Source organism: Nestor notabilis, unplaced genomic scaffold, assembly GCF_000696875.1.
Source record: "Nestor notabilis isolate BGI_N333 unplaced genomic scaffold, ASM69687v1 scaffold14296, whole genome shotgun sequence".
Taxonomy (NCBI): domain Eukaryota; kingdom Metazoa; phylum Chordata; class Aves; order Psittaciformes; family Psittacidae; genus Nestor; species Nestor notabilis.
Window position 1 is genome coordinate 5,191 of NW_009932514.1, and position 18,247 is coordinate 23,437.

The 18,247-nt window shown below is 42.5% G+C and overlaps 1 protein-coding gene across 1 annotated transcript; it reads right to left on the minus strand.

Annotated features, from left to right (window-relative positions):
- Positions 1-326: 326 nt before the first annotated feature.
- Positions 327-18,215, minus strand: OPTN (optineurin). Its single transcript, XM_010016439.1, has 13 exons — positions 18,107-18,215; positions 16,177-16,379; positions 13,643-13,801; positions 12,229-12,305; positions 10,017-10,148; positions 8,835-8,916; positions 5,107-5,222; positions 4,348-4,497; positions 3,217-3,310; positions 2,738-2,896; positions 1,939-2,069; positions 935-1,014; positions 327-695 (listed from the first exon to the last, which is right to left on the minus strand). The coding sequence occupies exons 1-13, from the start codon at positions 18,213-18,215 to the stop codon at positions 574-576; spliced, it is 1,614 nt and encodes a 537-aa protein (XP_010014741.1). The 3' UTR covers positions 327-573.
- Between the last annotated feature and the right edge of the window lie 32 nt (positions 18,216-18,247).

Here is an 18,247-nt window from a genome sequence, read left to right on the forward strand (position 1 = left end):
GGTCCCTTCCAACCCAAACCCTTCTGTGATTCTCTGACGAGTATGGTCACAAGGACAACAGTAAAGCTGCCATCCGGAGAAAGAGCAGGGTTCATTTCAAATGCTCGATAAATGCAGCACTACTCCATTTTGCCAAAAGCTTCTCTATCAGCTTTTAAAATGTATTAGTTCTCTGATAGATACTATATGAGAGGTGAAGTATTTACAGCCTCAGAGTTCTTTTAATTGCTCAGCAACTATTTCATCTCTCTTCTGACTTCAGTGATTCAGCCCCATTCTGCAGGATAGCCATGAGAGCAGAGCACATCAGGGGAATGTTCCTTAACGATTTCATAGCAGCAGACACACTGGGACTGCTTTAACACATCCATGTTAACCTATAAAAATTCTTTTCCTAAAGCAGATTAAAACAAGATTAGTGAGTAAAGAGCAGGGTAGGAATTTTACCCTTTCCCATTGAATTCATGAGAAAACCCCTGAAAACCTCCTTCATGGGATGTAGAGTTGAGCTTTATTCAAGCAGAATGTATTTGGCAGGTGAAATTCACAAGATGAAGAACTGGAGGGCATCACTCAGTTAATGCAGTCCATAACGTGAATCTGCAGCGTGTCCAGATCAGGTAGAATTTCTTCACATTTGGGACATGAATATATTGAGATATTCCGCTGCTCTGGCCAGTCTTGATTAGCAGTTCCTGCAAGCAGAGAAGAAAAATGATTCCCTGTTACATTAGTTGTGTTTTCCACTCTTTTTATGGAGTGGTTGAAAGAGGTCTGGCTTGCTCCTAGCAGCCAGAGAATCATGCTCTTCCCAGCTACCCAGTTGCCAGAATTAGCCAGAGAGGAGCTGGGAAGCTGCTTACAGCCAAGCAAAGCTGTTTTAAACTGCATGCAGCAGGGCCTGGCCCTGTGAGATGGAGAATGCTCATGGTACCTCTTTGGACAAGGCGAGGTGAGTGCTCCCGATCCGGTGCCCTGGCTCCATGACGACTCTGCATCTCTGCCAGAGAGTTTCTGTGGAGAATCAGGAAGTCAGAGGCTTCGAAAAAAGACTCAGCAAAAGGTATCTTCCCTTTGTCCCCAGAAAAGGTGAGAGGATTCAAAATAAATCGAAGGATTTCCAAGTAAATCATGTCAACTGGTCCTGCATTTAGTTCACAACTGCTGCTCAGAACCAGAACCTAGAAATGCTGCTGCTTTGTGAGATCGTGCCAGGATCCTGCTGAGATCAGGGCCATGCAACTGATACCAGCAGGATTTGGGCAGCTACACACCCAGAGATCTGGGGAGTGCTCCTCTGGAAAACTCCAGGACTCGGCTGTTCAGGGCAAACTGCACATTTGATGAAAGTAGAAAAGCAAGTTATACCAGAAAAAAGGGTTCAGTGTACAGTTTTATGTGAAATGTAACTTGATTCTTCAAATTCTGGGTACTCTTGTACCCATGGCTTTCACAACATGAGTGGAGGACAAATGGTTAATGTTTCTTTTGTCTCTTTTGCAGCTTAGAGTGCTAAAATGGTGCAATTCCAGGGTTTCACAGTACTGGAAACTATGGGTACTCACCACTGCCGCCTGGAGAAGCAGCAGATACCCCTGGCACACATGCAGCAAGCTTAGCTGCAGATTCACCACTAAAACTGAGGCCAGAACCCAAAGAAACTCACATGAAAATCAGCAGGGAGAATTTACCAAGCATGAATCATCCCAAGTGAAAACTTGCTAAGGCACCCAAGTAAGAACCAATACACCTTTCAGAGATTCTATCACAAAACTAAAATGAGAAATCAGGCAATTTTAAAATTAAAATTTAGCAAGAAATAAATGTCTGCAAAGTTGTTTGCCATTCTACTGAGATGCTAGCAAGAACAATCCAAACTCTTCTTGTTTGGACTCAACAAGACAGTCTAAAGGCAGTTCAGCCAATGTCTGTTCTCACCGGCTAAGATCTTCAAGGTTTTGCTGCTCTTTCAGCAGGTATGCCAACTGGACAGCCAACTGCTCCTTCTCCTCATGGATCTTCTCTCTTGCTGCCCTCTCAGCATGGAAATCAGAACAATAAACCTCCATCTGATCAGAAAAATGAAATCCTGCTGAGAATTTGTAACTTGGATGAACCACTGTCAAAACAGCAAACCTGTATCATAGCCTGCATCTACTCAAAACACTCCTACAGCATTTACACTCTGCAAAGTGAAGATCTGCACTACTTAACAAGGTGAAGAAGACTCAGTGGATTTTGGATAAGGTACTTCATGCGTCTTATCGGGGACAGTGCTATTGCCCTCTGCTGTACAGAGGCAGAAATGCGGCACAGGCAAGCAGTGAGGAGGTGACTTGACCCATGACAAGACAAATCTGCAGCATAGGCAGTGGAACCGGGCTAAGATGCCAGTTTTGTGCTTTAAAGGCTAGGCAGACCCTTTTTAGTCACTGTTCACACGCACTGGTTTGAGTAAAACCATCCCTAAAACATATGCAGTGATTCTTAAGACTGTGGTTTTAAACGCACATCTATTTGCAACTTTTGTTTGTTGTGCCAGACTCCAGCATACACAGTTCCTCCTACAGAACAGTAGGGTATGGTGGAACAGGCTCTGCAGGGATCTGCAAGGCAGGCTGAGGAAGGGAATCATGCTTCAGAATTAAGGAAAAGTATTCAGAATTTCAGAGTATTCAGTATTCCTGAATACTGGGTGGGGGAACTACCCAATTCCTGAAGAAGGGCTGATGGATACCTGAGCACGGAGCACAGCCATGGTTTCAAGGTCCTCCTCTTGCTTAGCAATTATCTGCTTCATTTCATCTATCTGGAGCTGCTTTGCAGCAAGGGCTTGTTCTGCCAGCTCCACCTTTGCAGTTAGTTGCTCCACCACCACTTTATCCACTCTGTCCAGCTGCAAGGAAGAACTCTGATTATGAGACAAACTCAGAATACAACCCTGCTTGAAGTGAAAGTTTGCTTCTTTATCTTCCTGCCCTTGGAAAAGCTTCCAACTTTGGACATCAAAGGAACTTGGGCTAAGACAGCAGGAGTGATCAATATTTCATTTTAAAGATTAGGTTTGAATTTTCAAACTACATTGTATCAAGTTAAAAGAACTCCCTAAAGGACACTGCAAAGGATGTTTCCCACTGCCCAAATTTGTTCCTAGATATGTCCTCCCATCCCTACCCGCTTCCCTCTAATTCTGATTTCTTCTTGTGTTGAGTTTACCTCTTTGAGTTTCAGCTGATCAATTGTTCTCATTGCCTCAGTGAGTTCAGGAAGGACTTTGCTATATGCATCCTGCAAGCTACTGTACCTTGCCCTGTTGAAGACAAGAAGAGAGGTGAAAGTTTGAAACACTTCAAAATTCTTTGATATCTAAATAATCTGTTAGAATTTAAGAAAAAAGCCACCACCACCTCCTTGCAAATCAGTCTGCATTTCTGATGAGAGAAAAATCATGCTCCGTGTCTCAACATCCCTCTTCCAGCGAGTTGTGTGCTGCTCTATCCATGGACTAAGTCCAAAGAAATGTCCTTACTGATCATCTGCATTTCAGATTGAAGAATCCATCACACCAGTATTTTTATCAGGCTCACAAATGCTGTTCAAAATGTAACACCTTTCTTAGGAAGACATCCAAGTCTTGACTCAGAGACTTCAAGTGAAGGAGAATTCATGAGGAGAAGAACCAGACACAGACTCCAAAGATAATGAGCAGCTGAAGACAGGTCCTTCAGGAAGTTCAGCCTCTCTGTGCAGCTTGGACTGACATTTTCACACTTCTTAGACAGACTGCACATGAAAGGGAGCAGGGAGCCACAGCAAAGAGCGAGTCTCTTCGCCTCAGCTTCACTGCACACTTACTTCTCCTAGTTAAAAACACATTGTAGGAACTGCAGACCTCTTCATGAATGTCACTTTCCTGTCACTGTCACCACCTGACTTGTCCCTGCCCTCAAACATGTGGATGCGTTTACCCCTGCCAGTGAGCGGGACAGCTTATGTCACTTTTCTGCTTCCTCTACTTGTATGTTATACCTGACCATATTCCACCTTTGACTTTAGGACAAGAGGAAGACAGAAGTCGGAGCTTACAGCTTAAATTTTCTAAGTGAGGGTTCAGTAGATGAAAGAATACAGTTGGGGCCTAATGTGGAGACTCCAGATTGAAAGTGACATAGACACTGAGGTGAATGCAGGTTTCTAGTTCAGATTCTACAAATATAACATGCTTTCAAAGGGTGCAGAACACAAAACTAGTATTTCAGATTCAATTCCCCTTTGGCCAGTTTCCCTTGGACTTCCCCTTCCTCACTGACACCACCTCCCTGGAATATAAAACCGAGTCATACTCACTTCTCCTCATGTGTCTTGGCTTGTTCCAGCTTGACCTCTGCCTGCATGCTCTCCACCTGAAGTTCCATCTTCTTGATGGTGTATATTAGCTGCTGCTTCTCCTCCAATTCTGCTGCAGCAGTCGAGCTCTTTCTTTCCAGTACTTGGCACCTGAAAAGGAAAAGAGGTTGATCTCTCCTGTTCACCTTTTCCTGAGGGATTTGCCACGCCAGGCATATTACAAGAATCTTTGTATGGTTCACTTTAAACGCTTATTTTGATGAAGAGCTACTGAAACTAATACTTTCTTACTATTAGGAATCTCAAAGAGCTGGAATTTGACAGAAAACTAAGCAATGAAAGTGAGGGTCTTGTAACCACTTGTTATAACCTACACAACTGGTCTTCAAAAGCACAGACAGTTCATGTGGAAAGGGCCAAAATGAGGTCCCTCAGCTTCTTCCCCTAAGACTAGAACAGGGATTGATTATGTGGAGCAGAAAACATTAAAGATTTGCCTTTATATCAGGAAGGCTTAAAACCCACATCTTAACATTCAAGGCACTGGGGTTCTATTTGTAGAACTAGGTTGGCAGCTCAGACTTTCTGACAAGTACTGTATTTCTTTCAACTCCACTTACAAAGAAGGAGCAATCTTTTTACAGCATTTCTATGAAACAGGTATTTCAGTTGGTATTTGTAGGGCTGGTGAGTTTCCCAAGCTGGGAGTTGTCAAACAAATATATACCAGGTGTCACAGCAGAATCTTCTGAACCTTACTTTTCTTGAAGCTTCTTCTGAATCAATTCTGCTTCTTTTAACTTCTCATGGGCTTCCTGAAGCTCTTTAAACAGAGCACAAACTTGCAAATTCAGAGCTTCTACTTCACTGCCAACCTTTTAGGGAAAAAAGAAGGCAAATTACATATGGACAATTCAAGATAGCAAAGCTGCAGGCTAAGAGATCTAAGCAGGAATATCATTCTTTCTCTAGAGAAAAGAGCAGAAGTCAGTATGCACCGTTACACTTGATAATAACAAGTCCACAAGGCTTCACAATTAGCAGTTATTCCTAAAAAATGGCAGAACCTCATTTTGACTTAACAGTTTCAAAGACAACACTAGTACTGACTTTTTAACATTGGCTAGAATATACCTCATGCAGATGGCAAACATAGAATCATGGAATGGTTTGGGTTGGAAAGGACCTTAAGATCATCCAGTTCCAACCCCCTGCCATGGGCAGGGACACCTCACACTGGACCATGTCACCCAAGGCTCTGTCCAACCTGGCCTTGAACACTGCCAGGGATGGAGCATTCACCACTTCTTTGGGCAACCTGTGCCAGTGCCTCAGCACCCTCACAGTAAAGAACTTCTTCCTTATATCCAACCTGAACTTCCCCTGTTTAAGTTTAAACCCATCACCCCTTGTCCTATCGCTACAGTCCCTGATGAAGAGTCCCTCTATCATAATTTTCTTTCTCAGGAGTTGACAATTTAAAACACATGGGAAAAGCAGACAGGCTTTGTGATTACTGCCACTCCTCTGAGCAACAGTTGCAGTCCCTCAAAGAACCATAAAAGATCTATCCCTAGGTAGGCTGCTGCATCAGTGTGCTCTTTAGAAGGAGCTGTGGCAGCAGTTGTAGAGCAGAAGCAGCAATTTGGAAGTAGAGAAGTAAATGACCTAGACTCAAAGCTTAGACTTTCTCCTTCCAGTTACATACTGGTATTATCCCTTCCATTCCAGTTTCCTCCATTCTTGTTTCAGGCAGGAAGCAGAGAACACAGAAGGTTTTATGCAGTGTAATTCAGGTTACACATGGAACCTGTCCAGCCAACTGGCACTCTCCCTACACATACCAGCCTCTCCCACACCACACAAATGAGAACCCTAGGTCTGGAAGACTTCAGTTCTTGATGTTTTGAAGGAGAAAATACAACCCTAAATTGTAATTCCATCACCATGCATTCAAATTCAAGTTTGCAAACAAAGGAGATGATTTCTAGTAAAACTGTAATCAGTTTTGTTGCGAGTTTCTGGCCTTTTCATTTGGCCTTCAGACCACAAGAATGTTACTGAAGACAGGCAGAAAACAAGAGGAGGAAAGAAACAGAAGCTGGATTCTCCTCCAACCCAAGGCTCAAAGGACACCTCACAGTTTTAATTCTTAAAATATAAGCCCACACTGCAGAAGGTGTGAAACCTTCAACTCCTGCTGGTTTGGAGCCTCTGGAGATATATCCTGAGCTTTCCTAAAGAAACTTCTCACTCTCAGCATCACACTAGCATCACTTTAGTTATCCTTAGTATTGTAATTTTCATTGATAATGTCTTATCACATCAAATGCATGGAGAGTCTCCAGTTCAGTATGGGAATGAGCTGGTTGGCTGTAGCTAAGAAGATCCCAGGTGTGTCAAAGCATGCTGCTGTCCTATTTCCTTGAAGAAAAGCTCCAGCTTTCTAACAGGGGAAGTCCACCACTTCCCTAGCAACTGAAGCAATAGAAGTTGTTCATCTATGATGACCTTCAGCTTTCATCTCAGAGCAGAAGTCTGGATCACAGCCAGTGTGCCTGAGATGCAGACAGAGCACAGCTGTCTACTGACAGATGTTGTTAAGGACACCTTCCACAAGCTGCCCAAACTAGTATCAATCACCAGCCTCTGAACATAACAGGTGAACACTCACAGAGCACATTGCACTAAGCTTTTTCTATCTCAGAAGCAAAAAGAGATTGTTCTACCATCATGGCTGCATGCAGCAATCCAGCTACTGAAATCACACTCACAGATGAAAGTACTGATATTTGTAAGATGATGACATTTCAAGTTGCAGAAAACTAGACATCAGTAGAAATTGCCTTAACAGAAAACGTTTCAACAAATGAAACCATGTATCACTGGCAAGAGTCTGACTTCTAATAAAGCTGGACTGTGAATTCTTGGTCTCTGGTGAAAGCCATCACAATTCAAGGTATTTTACTTACTTGGAACATAATTGATCCATGCTTCTGGGAAGCAAGTGTGGCAGCCTTGCTGAAAAGGCTAACCTGACTCAAAAAATCCCACCCTACAGTATAGCCTATCTCTCCCCAACACCTATTTCTTACCCTGCCCAGTCAAGGAGCAACACCTGAATCACAGCCTCCTGGATCTCTGCTTCTGGGAAGCTCACAGGCAGCCTCAGGGAAGGCAGAGCAGTAGCTGCTTTAAGATGACTCCTCTTGGAAGAGCTGGCTGAGGTTAGTGTCCAGCTGCTGTCTGGCACAGGACATGCTCTAGCCTCTTCTCCCCCAGCCACTCCTCTAAACAGAGCCAAAGCAGGTTTGAAGAACTTTTCCCTTTCTCCCAGGATGTCTTCAAGTGCAGAGCCATCAAAAAGGGTCCACATTGCACCCCCACATTGTTTCATTGAAGATCTACATTTCACAATAGGGCCAGGTAACATGAGCCCCACTGGCACGAGCCCTGTAAGGAAACCCAACAGCATATAAATGGAAGTGACTGTCATCCAAGCATGTCACTGTGCTGACCTCAATATCAGTGCTTAGATGAGGAGCATCTGGCTCAAGCTGGAACTCAGGCAAAGTTGAGATAAAAATACTGGAAAGAATTAACTGAGACATCATCTGCTTTCCCTAGAAAGGCTGTCTCTTGGCCTGACTGCAAACTGGCCTTGTTTAACGAAGCCAGCCTTGTCCTAAATACTTGACCTGGCCTTCAGAAAGGTGAAGGTCTCCAGCAGATCCCATAAGGTATTTACTGGCTCCATGCACCTCAGAACATCCACACGACCTCATATACAGGCACTCTTAGTTGCCTGTATTATGCAGTTACACTGAACCTTAATGATGTCCACTGCTATGGGGGCTTACATGCTTCCCTCACACAGACAGGCTTACAACTGTAGGCATGTAAATTTAGGTGTTTGTGCTTGAGCTGAATCCAAGCCTAACATCCACCCAAACCCTTAAGTGAAGACACGAGGACTGAGTTTCCCTGGAACTGCTTCTCAATCCAAGATAGTTATCCCCCACCATTGTAACACATCCCACCAAAGCCATGAAAAAACACCAAACCAAACCAGGTGCGATATAAGCTCCACATCTGAGGTCTATTGTACAGTAAGCTGTCACTGGACTCTGATCGAAAAGCTGGCCTGCTCAGCCGCGAGGAATTCAGCCAGTCTAGAAGACTTTCTGGAGCTAGAAATAACAGCATCTCTCTCTGTTTAGTGAGTATGGCCAGGACAGTGAGGTATACCTGCAGTTACGCCATGCCTCCCCAACTCTTGGCCACCAATCTCACCTCTTCTTGGTGGCTGGTGTAGTCTGGAACCACCTCCAAGATATGGATTGGAAAGTTCAAAATGCAATTCCATACCCTCTGCAGAGTAATTTCCCCTTGCTCCCCGAGTGCAAGTAAAAATCTAGGCCCTGAGATTGCTGGCCTCAACAAGTAAGCTGTATGGTGTTACACCTCAGCTCAGGACAGGTACTTACAGCCTCTGAACTCTCCTCTTCCTGTTCAGTTTGTGTCCCACTCTCCAGGCAGTTGCTGCTTGCCTTCTCCAGCTTTGACAGTCTGGAAAACAGAAGGAGCAGATAATCATAGATTTGGCCTTTATTTAAAGTGAGACTGTGGCTATTTGAGGATTTCACGCAAGTGAAACTCTCTTTATAGTATCACAGCCACAAATGAGAGGCAGAATTGAATGCACAGACATACAGGAAAGCCTGCAAAATCATGGGGGTTCCTGAAGAACACAGGACACCAGCATGTATATTTAAGTGTAAGTCTGCAGGTGAGGTGAAGAACAGTGACATTCAGTCCACAGTGGTCTCTCTTTGGTAGAGTGGTCTCTCTTTGGTAGAGTCCAAACCCACTAAACCTTTAGAAATGGGTCAGTTTGTTCACTGAATCCAGTGATTAATATTGTCTCTATTTTCCTTAGATATTTTCAGACGCTGAGATGTCTAAGAACCATTTGGCTGTGGCTCATTTCCTCTTCTAGGAAGACCACGCAGAAGCAATTACTGTGACACCAACTTTTCCTAGTAGATAATGTCCACTATGAAGTCTGTCTCTGCAAAGCTACTGCTCAGGCAATTTTCCACACCTGAACAGTCATAACAATTTATACCAGTATAACTAGGCTGGGACAGACCCTCATACAGGTCTCACTGGAAAAGCTCTCGTTTAGACAAGTTTGGAATTAATCTTCTTTTAGACATTTCCAAGGAGCTTTTGCAAGCTCACACATTTCTAAATGTAGCCTGCCAGCATCACGAAGAGGACTGTGATCCCTGCTTTATACATAGTGATTTGCTTAAGGCCCCACACGCAGATGACTCATACAAACCCAAGTAACTATGGAGGAGGGAGCGGGGAGAATGTCCTCAACTACTCATCATACCACTCTGACATAACCTGGGGAAAGTTTGAACCCAAGATGAAATTGGTAATAATAAATCATGGAAACTCTTTTGCCCATGGAAGAGGACCTGTGGTTTATCCCTATAAGGACTACCACAAAAATAAGCTATTACTACTGAGTGCTCAGGGAATTCCCCATCGAGGTCACACTGACATTTCACCTTGTCTCTGGATCAGCCACAGACATGATAACTGCAGCAGCCCTGAAAGAAAATAGCTCCAAATGTTACAGTGCACCTACTTCATACCTCTCCTTGTGATCCTGCAGGTCCTTCTCAAGTTTTTCCCTCTTCTGAGTTTCATTTCTAAGGCAGCAGAGCAGCTGGCTCACAGTTAGCTCTTCAGACTCCAAATTCTTAGATTCATCTGCAGGTTTGCTCCTGCTTTAAACCAAACCAGATGTAAATAACCACAGGTATGATTTTACTAGAACACTCCCTTATGCCTAACTGTGGGATCCAATCTGAGGCCACCATTTCAGAGTGTTGAAAACCAACATTCTAAGCGAAGGGCTCATTCCCAAGAACCAAGACTGCAAATCACAGTCCCTGTGTGTGCAAATGCAATCCTGGCTTTGTGCAGTGCTCAGACAGTCCCCTTCAAGCTGGGGAACAATCTAGTACTTCAGCAAAGCAAACAAAAGCAGTCAAAACAATACAAACCCCAGTGCATTTCTTCTGACCTACTCTGCAGCCCCTCCTGCAAAGTGCTGCTGCCTGTTCCCAAAAGAACATTATTTTCCCCCAATGAAACATGAAACATTTCTTATCTCTGTCTCATTCCTTTCCAGGAAAAGAAAGCACGTTCTGCTAAAAATGGTCATCAGAAATTGCTTTCTTTTTCAGAAAAAAATCCTTTCAATGTTTCACCTCCCTCATATTCTAGAGTTCTTCTCAAAATTGCATCATGCTATTGTAGAAGTGAACCAAAAGAAATACAAAACTAGCTGAAAAATAAGGTAAGTTAATTTTCTGATGATAAAATACTGCATTTCATTCCCTCCATTTTTATGTCCATCTAGACAGAAGGTCAAAATCTCCTAACTGTGTGGTAAGATCAGCATGTTACATACTCTGTAAGCTTCAGAAGCTCTGCTGTAAACTAGCATGTGTTTAAAGCTTCGCTTTTGTACTTGGGAACATAAAGTAAAACAGTGTCTTCGGCGTGCTCCTGACAGCTAGAAATCTTTGCTGAGCAAAATTCAATACCCCAAAGTCAGTGTTCAGCCAGGATATTATAAGTAAGTAACTTTTATCAGGGGATTTTTAGTGCACAGTTCTACTCTTACAGAAATAAACCCGTCCTGAGTGGATCACATTTCTTTGAACCTGTTAACAGCACCAGTGTAAAGTTTCAATGCTGGACAAAGACACGTGGTGACACAGGAAACATTTTAAGAGGTACATATACCCCCTGTTCTTGTAGATATGGCCCAGATGCTCATCAAAAGGTAAGCAAGTTCCACAGAGAATGTCTTCTCGTAATCAGAATGTTCTCACAAGTCACTGCTAAGGACAAGCTTAATACTTGCAGCCTGGTCTGTGGTCAGCAACTGCCTCAGTTTCAACGATGACACCCCCCTCTCACCTTCAACTTAAATGCAATCTGAGGGACAAGTTTTCTATATCATCACAATAAAAGGCCATTCTCCCTTGCAGTGATGTAGGGATAACCTGTACATGGAGCACAGTGTTCTGGCCTGCTATGCCCTTGGCATTTTCTACATCCTTTCCTTCCAAAAGCAAAGGCCACAAAGTAAGAGAGTTCAGCCACAACCATGTAGCTACTAAATTGGGCGGTATCCAAAATGGAAAGTTAAATAGTATCAGCTGTCTGTGACCATGAGAAGGACAAAGGTTCAACCAGGGGCAAGAAAGTCCCTTGTGCGGTGGAGGTTATGTAAAGATCAAATTTTGAGAAGTAACCTAACCAGAATGCTGGTATCTTAAGCCCAGTAACCTGAAAAATAGAGACTATGTTCTTGCACTGCCTGTCCACCCACCGTGATGCACTTTATACCAACCACACAGAAACAGGACGTGTTCAGAGCTGACAGGCAACAATGATTCTTACCAACATCATTATAATTGGACAGAGGACAGATACTCTATTAGATGTTCTCCAATGACTAGAGGGAGGGAGTCTCTGCAGCCTCTATCTTTATCTTGTTTGTTTGGCTTCCTGTCTGGCTTTTAAAAGCCTGAGAAGTTGGCAAGCCAACCCATACATAAAAGTGGCCAACCGGCCAGAATATATACTCCCTCTTGTCAGCTGCTGAAAACTGGAAGGAAAAATGTCAGGGGGCTTCCTGACATGGTAGGGAGGTAGAGCTACTGCAATGGAGGGAAGCAAGGCCACAGGGAAAAAGGACTTTCTAGTGCATTCCTCATAGAAAAAAGTTCCCTCACAGTGAAAACAAAACACACTGCAGGAGTCTGAATCACACAAGACGCTACGTACATGTAGACAGCAACATTACTGGTCATTTCACCGCTATTCTCTTGATGCTCCTTTGCAGTTCTTTTCATTTCTCCTTCCTAGGGAAAAAACCAAACCCACTATTAGCTTGGTATTTGGACTAAGCAGGACACTGCTTTATTGAGTGAAGAAAGGAAAAAACCTGGGAAAACAGCTATCATGGTAATAAAAAGAAATAAAAAGACAAAACTCCTACGCATCAGTTTCATGTTTGGAGATTCTTAACTTAAATACTTCACATGCCTTTCCCTGTATCTCTTCAGACTGATCAGGGAGGAGAAACAACAATGGGATTTGGCTTTCTCCTTTCTTCAGCAACTTCCATGGCCACTCTCCCCACACAGCAACAGCCAACATCACTGCAGGCGACTTTAAATATAAGCCTAAAACCCACTCTCCTGCCTCCAAAAGAGCCACTCTTCTTTCCAGCTACAAAACCCACTCCTTGATCTTTGTAGACCTAAGGAGAATCTTTGTTGCAAAAAAAGGAGAATGCATCCTTGAAGGCTTCCTGCAGGCTGAAGTTTTCTTTGACAGCTCCAAACAAGTTTTAATTAAATCTTACTTTCTTGTTGCATTTGTACTTCCCAGAGAGGGATCTGCTATTACAGGCACAGCAGAGACCCACTTTTCACATTTCACATTTTGCCTGTGAAGATTTTTCAGATACAAGAACAGCAGAAAAAAAGTAGATCTTGCACTTGGTTTTGTTTGCCTGCATCTCTCCATATCTGTCAGTAGAAACCCTCCTCTATGCATAGGTATTGCCTCTTAACAAAACATAGTACCAATGTTCTAAGGAATGCCAATTAAGATAAAGTCTTAACATTTTTAATTAGTCCAAAGTCACCTGCTGGACCATGTTCATTTTTCCAGGGAATATTTTAGGCTATGAAATTAATTTACTTTGAACATGAAAGTGGAAGGCCAAAAAGTAAACTCCAAGACCTTCAGCACTACATCTTGTAAGACTAAAGTTCTCCATGCCAGGTAATGTAAGAGACCATAAAATCATATAGGCTGGAAAAGACCTGTAAGATCATGGAGTCCAACCACGCAACTCTTCTCTTAAATCCACCAGGTCTGTATCTTGTGTTACTGCTGTTGCTGGAAGTTTCCTGTTCCCTCTCAAAAAGGCATAAAGACTTTTCATTGACATGGGTGCAGATTTACTCTTTCCATTAAAGGAAGACAGGGTGCTAAATTCCTCACTGTAGAATTCCATTAAGCAAACCTCGTCACTGTAAGTACCTAACTTCCTCATCCTTTAGATGGGTATGAGAAGAAGGTTAAGTTTGCAGAAAAAGGAGGGCCAAGCTGGAACCAAACTGGAACCAAAGTTTCTGTCTGTGTGTTCCATTTCTCTCACTGTGTTCTTTTTCCTCCCTTCACTTACATTCATTGCAATCTCCACAAAGGAATCCTCTGCTGAGGCCACGTTCAGCTTGATATGCAGTTCTGAAATGATAGCCAGAAGATCTGCCTTCTCAGCCTGGAGCCGCTGCAACTGGGACTTCAGCTGACTTGCTTCCTTCTCGAGAGCCGTGCAGCCCTCCTGGGACAAACAAACCCTGCATTAGCCAACCGAAAGGGAACACCAGCTGAGGAGCACAGAGCCTGAACAAGGGTGTCCTGCATCCCTTCTCTGTTTAGGTTTGCCTGGAAAAGCCCACTGTCCAGATCCCTATGTTTTGGTCCACTAGACAGCAAGAAGTCTGAACTGTGAAACCAAGTTAATCCAATGATGAGCATCATACTTCTGGAAAACATAGGCCTGGTTCTCTGAATGCACAGATAATTAGGATGTAAACCTTTGCTGAATTTATGCCTCTCACTACCATGTAGGATCTCAGCCAACCTACAGAATTGTTGTCCAGAGTTACTGTATTTTTCCACCCGTATCCTAATTCCTCTTTTCCCAAATCTACCTAAGATTCTAGGGAGAAAAGACCAGTGGGCAGAGAGGTTCACATACCCCACTTTCAGCCCTTCCCCACCACACAGCTTCTCTGTAGCCCACCTCCACATGTAAATCTCTCCCTGTATCCCTGACCTTCCCACACAGTCTTCTGTTGCTTCCACAAAGCCTCTTCCACAAAGTTCCTCAGAAAATCTCCCCAAACCTAATCTCTTCTTCCAGCCATGACTGTCTTCTTCACCTTTTGCCTCTTCCCTTTCCCCAGGATCCTCAAAACTCTCTCTTAAGCCTCTGCATAACCAGGAAGTTTCATTTTTTCCCCCTCTCCTTTAAATACCTCTCCCTACCATAAAACTTTCCCTGTGAGTTTATTTCTTCCTCATTTTGTAACCTGAACCTTCCACTTCCTTGTAATGCCTTTATTACACCATGTACCATCAATGTAAATTCTGGACAATTCCTGGAGTCTGAATTACATTCTGTAATTTACTTTGAGTGAGATAGGCATGTCACTTATTGGTAGCAATGGACTATAGACTATCTCAGCTAACAATAAACCACAGAGGTAGAGAAATCAGAGTAATTTAAAATGTCTTCCTGTGGGAGGATGTTTTCTACGCTCTTTCTAAATAATAAAAAAAGAAAGTAAAACTAAGGCATTCAAGAGAGAAAGTAATTTTGGGCTTAAATGACACTGTCAGCCTGAAAATCACAATCAGAAATGAAAATGTTGCTGTTTAAATTACAGCTACCATTGTCTGGTAGAGCTGCAAAGAATCATAGAAGAACCAGTGTTTATCCTGTGAAGCTCTTGGAATGAGATCGTTAAAAGAGATTTATTTTTACTTTTCTGGACGTTGGATTACTCAAGCAGGTCGGACCACTATGTTAGTAACATGCTTTAAGCATTTAAAGTACAAGAAGTTCTAAAACAGGTAAAGGCAGAATAAATCCTCTATTTCCTCTTAAAACTATTCCAGATTTATGAAATTCTGAGTTTCCTTGACAATCCTGAAACACAACTTTTAGCCTATGAAAAAAAGATTGTGTAATATTTACACAACCACACTATTTATACATGACTTTCTTCCTCCTTGTAACTTCTGAACTCACTGGCCAGTTTTGATTTACATGCTGAAAACATTCCTACAGAGTTCCATAAAATAGGCAGTCAGGAGAGGAAAGGAGAATCTACTAGTGCCTCCATTGACAAAAAGGCTAATACACTCATCCTTCATCAGGCAACAGAGAAATCACATGGGTTTTGAAGGTACCAGATGCAAGAATACCTCAGTTTGGCTCTGCATGAAACTTGTTAAACACCTCTTCACGTGACCATGTGGGACACAAAGCAGGTTTTGGTTTAATAGGCTTTGTCCATAGATATCTTCTGTACTACCAGAAAAATGTTGCCTGGCTACTAAAGAATTACCTGCAACATTAGAAACAATGTGTTACAGAGCCAAAGGTAAGGCAGAGGGAGAAAGCTCAGAATCAAATGGGGCAGCAGAAGTACGGATGTAACCTGATCTCAGCAAAAGAGCTTTCGTGAGAGTAGAATAATGTAATAAAAATAGAAGGAAGGTCATTATTATCTTTTTTTTTCTTAAAGTTCTTCCTGGAAACACAAATATAAAAGTAATTAAACAATCATGAGAGATGGATAATCTAATGAGCAAAAGGAGGGATAAAAATCAAGAGATACCCAAAAGAAAACAAAATAAAGAAAGAAAAGTTAGCAAGAAATGTTAGTTTCTTATTTTTTCTGTCAAGAATGTTAATTATTATTGTAAATGCTCATGGAAATGTAAATTGTCTCAGGTGTGGCACAACTTTCTGTTACACCAGTCTGAGAAGCCCCACTTTCTAAGTCAGGCCAAGACCTCTTGTTAGAGCATCAGGATAAAAGTGGAGACATTAACAAATCTCCAGACCTCCCAGTGTGATGCAGGGCCTGAACACTCCAGACTTTCAATTCAAAAGCGTGTCAATCCGACCAATTCCTTATTTACCATTGCAGCTCCTTCTTCTTTTTCCTTTAAGCTCTGAAGCTGTTGCTGTAGCTGTTCGTTTTCAATGCACTTGGCCAGCAAGCACTGCTTAGCCTCCTTAAACTTCAACTCGAAAAATTCTCTTTCTTCTTTCTGCTTCTCTCGCCAGACAGAAAGCTCCTCATACCGGTCCTTCATAGCTTGGTTATGCAACTTCATGGCTTCTAAAAGATACCCAGAGACAAGACATGGATTCACATTAATCCTCTGTCAATGAAACAGCAGATTTCCACCACACTGAGCTCAGTACCAAATGGGTTAGCAATAATCTGGTATGAAATGCAAACCTCCTCCTTGTGTACCTTAAATGCCAAACCAGAATTAAACTTTTCCTATTCTATTAGCACTATGATTAGTAGCATTAAATTCACTGCTGAAATCACAAGCCCAGAATTGTCTCCCTTCTTGACTTATTCCTAAACGAAGCAGTATTATTCACAAGAGGAACTTGGTCATTTATATGATCAACCCAAATGAAACTACTGAACTGAGATTCTGAAACGACTGAGACTTGGAAGGGATAGCAGACATCCTAGACTGGTAAATTACTGCATGGGAACAGATGCTATCAAATCAAGTGGCTCAAATACAAACAATGCTCTGCTTGAACATTTGGTTAAGATACTATTTGGTTAAGGTAAAAAATATACCAAACAGCTTACAGCAAAGTCAGTTATCCCTGGCTGGGAACAAAGTCAGAACTGCAAAATGCTTACAAAATTCTTAGGAAGAGTCAATGCAAGTATTTTAGACTTGCTTTTTTTAAGGCAATAAACTCAAAGCCAGTTATGTGAAAATCTTTTATACACTGTATTTTCCACTAACTTCCATTATGTCCTAATGTCATATTATACACTGCCAACAAATCCTTCAGGTTATATAAATAAGTGTAGCTCAGGAGAATGATTCTGCAAAGCATGAGTTACAGCAGCTGTAAATATAGTCCCAAAGCATTATCTCATACGATACAGGACCTTTTAGCAAAATACCAGAGACAGCTCTAGAAACAACTCTCCTGCCAGATACCCATGGGACTCTAAGGCAAAGAACATGGACCAGGTCCAAAAATGATTCAGGTGGAATTTAAACACTAGCGTAAAAACACAACACACAAGACATGTGACTTTATGCTTTGCTGCCATATAAACAGTGAGGTACCTCTGTCTCTTACACGGAAAATTCCCAGATCCCTTGAGCTCTATCCATTTAAAACAAAAATATTCATACGTGACACCTAAACTCCTGGGATCCAGAAACAAATCTATCGCACCTGAAAGACTCAAATTATCAGCCATTTTCAAGGAAACCTATTGTTTTCTCCCAGATAGACCCTGCCATGGCCACCAGTTCCTTTTGAAGAACAGAAGGTACGACACAGTGCAGGTGAGCCTGCTCTGCCTGAGAGGATGCAGGCCCTTTCAGACAGCATCCTAACCCAGACTCTTCTGGGCACTGCACAGTACCCAGCCCTCCTGACACAGCTATGGCAAAGTATTAGTCTGTCTGCAATGGAGCTGCCCAACAGTCCTAAAATATAAACCAAAAAAGCTTTTAGAGGTTGATGAGCAAAGAGCGTATCATAGCAAGAGATTTTTCTCCTCGCCTCCTAAAATAGACAGTGCTATACTGCTTATATATATAATTCTAAAGCAAGTCAGTCACCCATACATTGGGGTGTTCTCCTAATCTTCCATACTGATTCAATTTGATGTGCCCTATCAATCAGCCTTGCCATTTACAGAGTTGTTTATACAGCAAATGCTACCCAGGTAGAAAATGTTATCCAGCAAGGGCAAATGAGCACAGAATTCATACTCATAGGACAAAAATAACACCCACAGAAGAAGCTCAAGGCTTTTGCGTTTCAAGACCAGTGCACATGAGCCTTCACCTTTTAATTCATTGTTCTCAGTGATTAGTTCTTTCATCTGTTGTACCATCTCCTCTGGGGTGTAGGTACTAAGGGCAGGGGCAGCCACGCTGTCTGTTCCGTTTTCCATTTTTCCCTTGGGATGCTCTCCATTTTCAGCAG

Excerpts from the sequence above, each read along its gene's own strand:
- OPTN (XM_010016439.1), bottom strand. The coding sequence starts at position 18,215 with ATGGAAAACGGAACAGACAGCGTGGCTGCCCCTGCCCTTAGTACCTAC. Across the intron at positions 12,306-13,642 it reads TTGTGGAGATTGCAATGAAT|GAAGGAGAAATGAAAAGAAC; the intron begins GTAAGTGAAGGG and ends TTTTTTCCCTAG. Across the intron at positions 10,149-12,228 it reads AGTAATGTTGCTGTCTACAT|GAGCAAACCTGCAGATGAAT; the intron begins GTACGTAGCGTC and ends GGTTTAAAGCAG.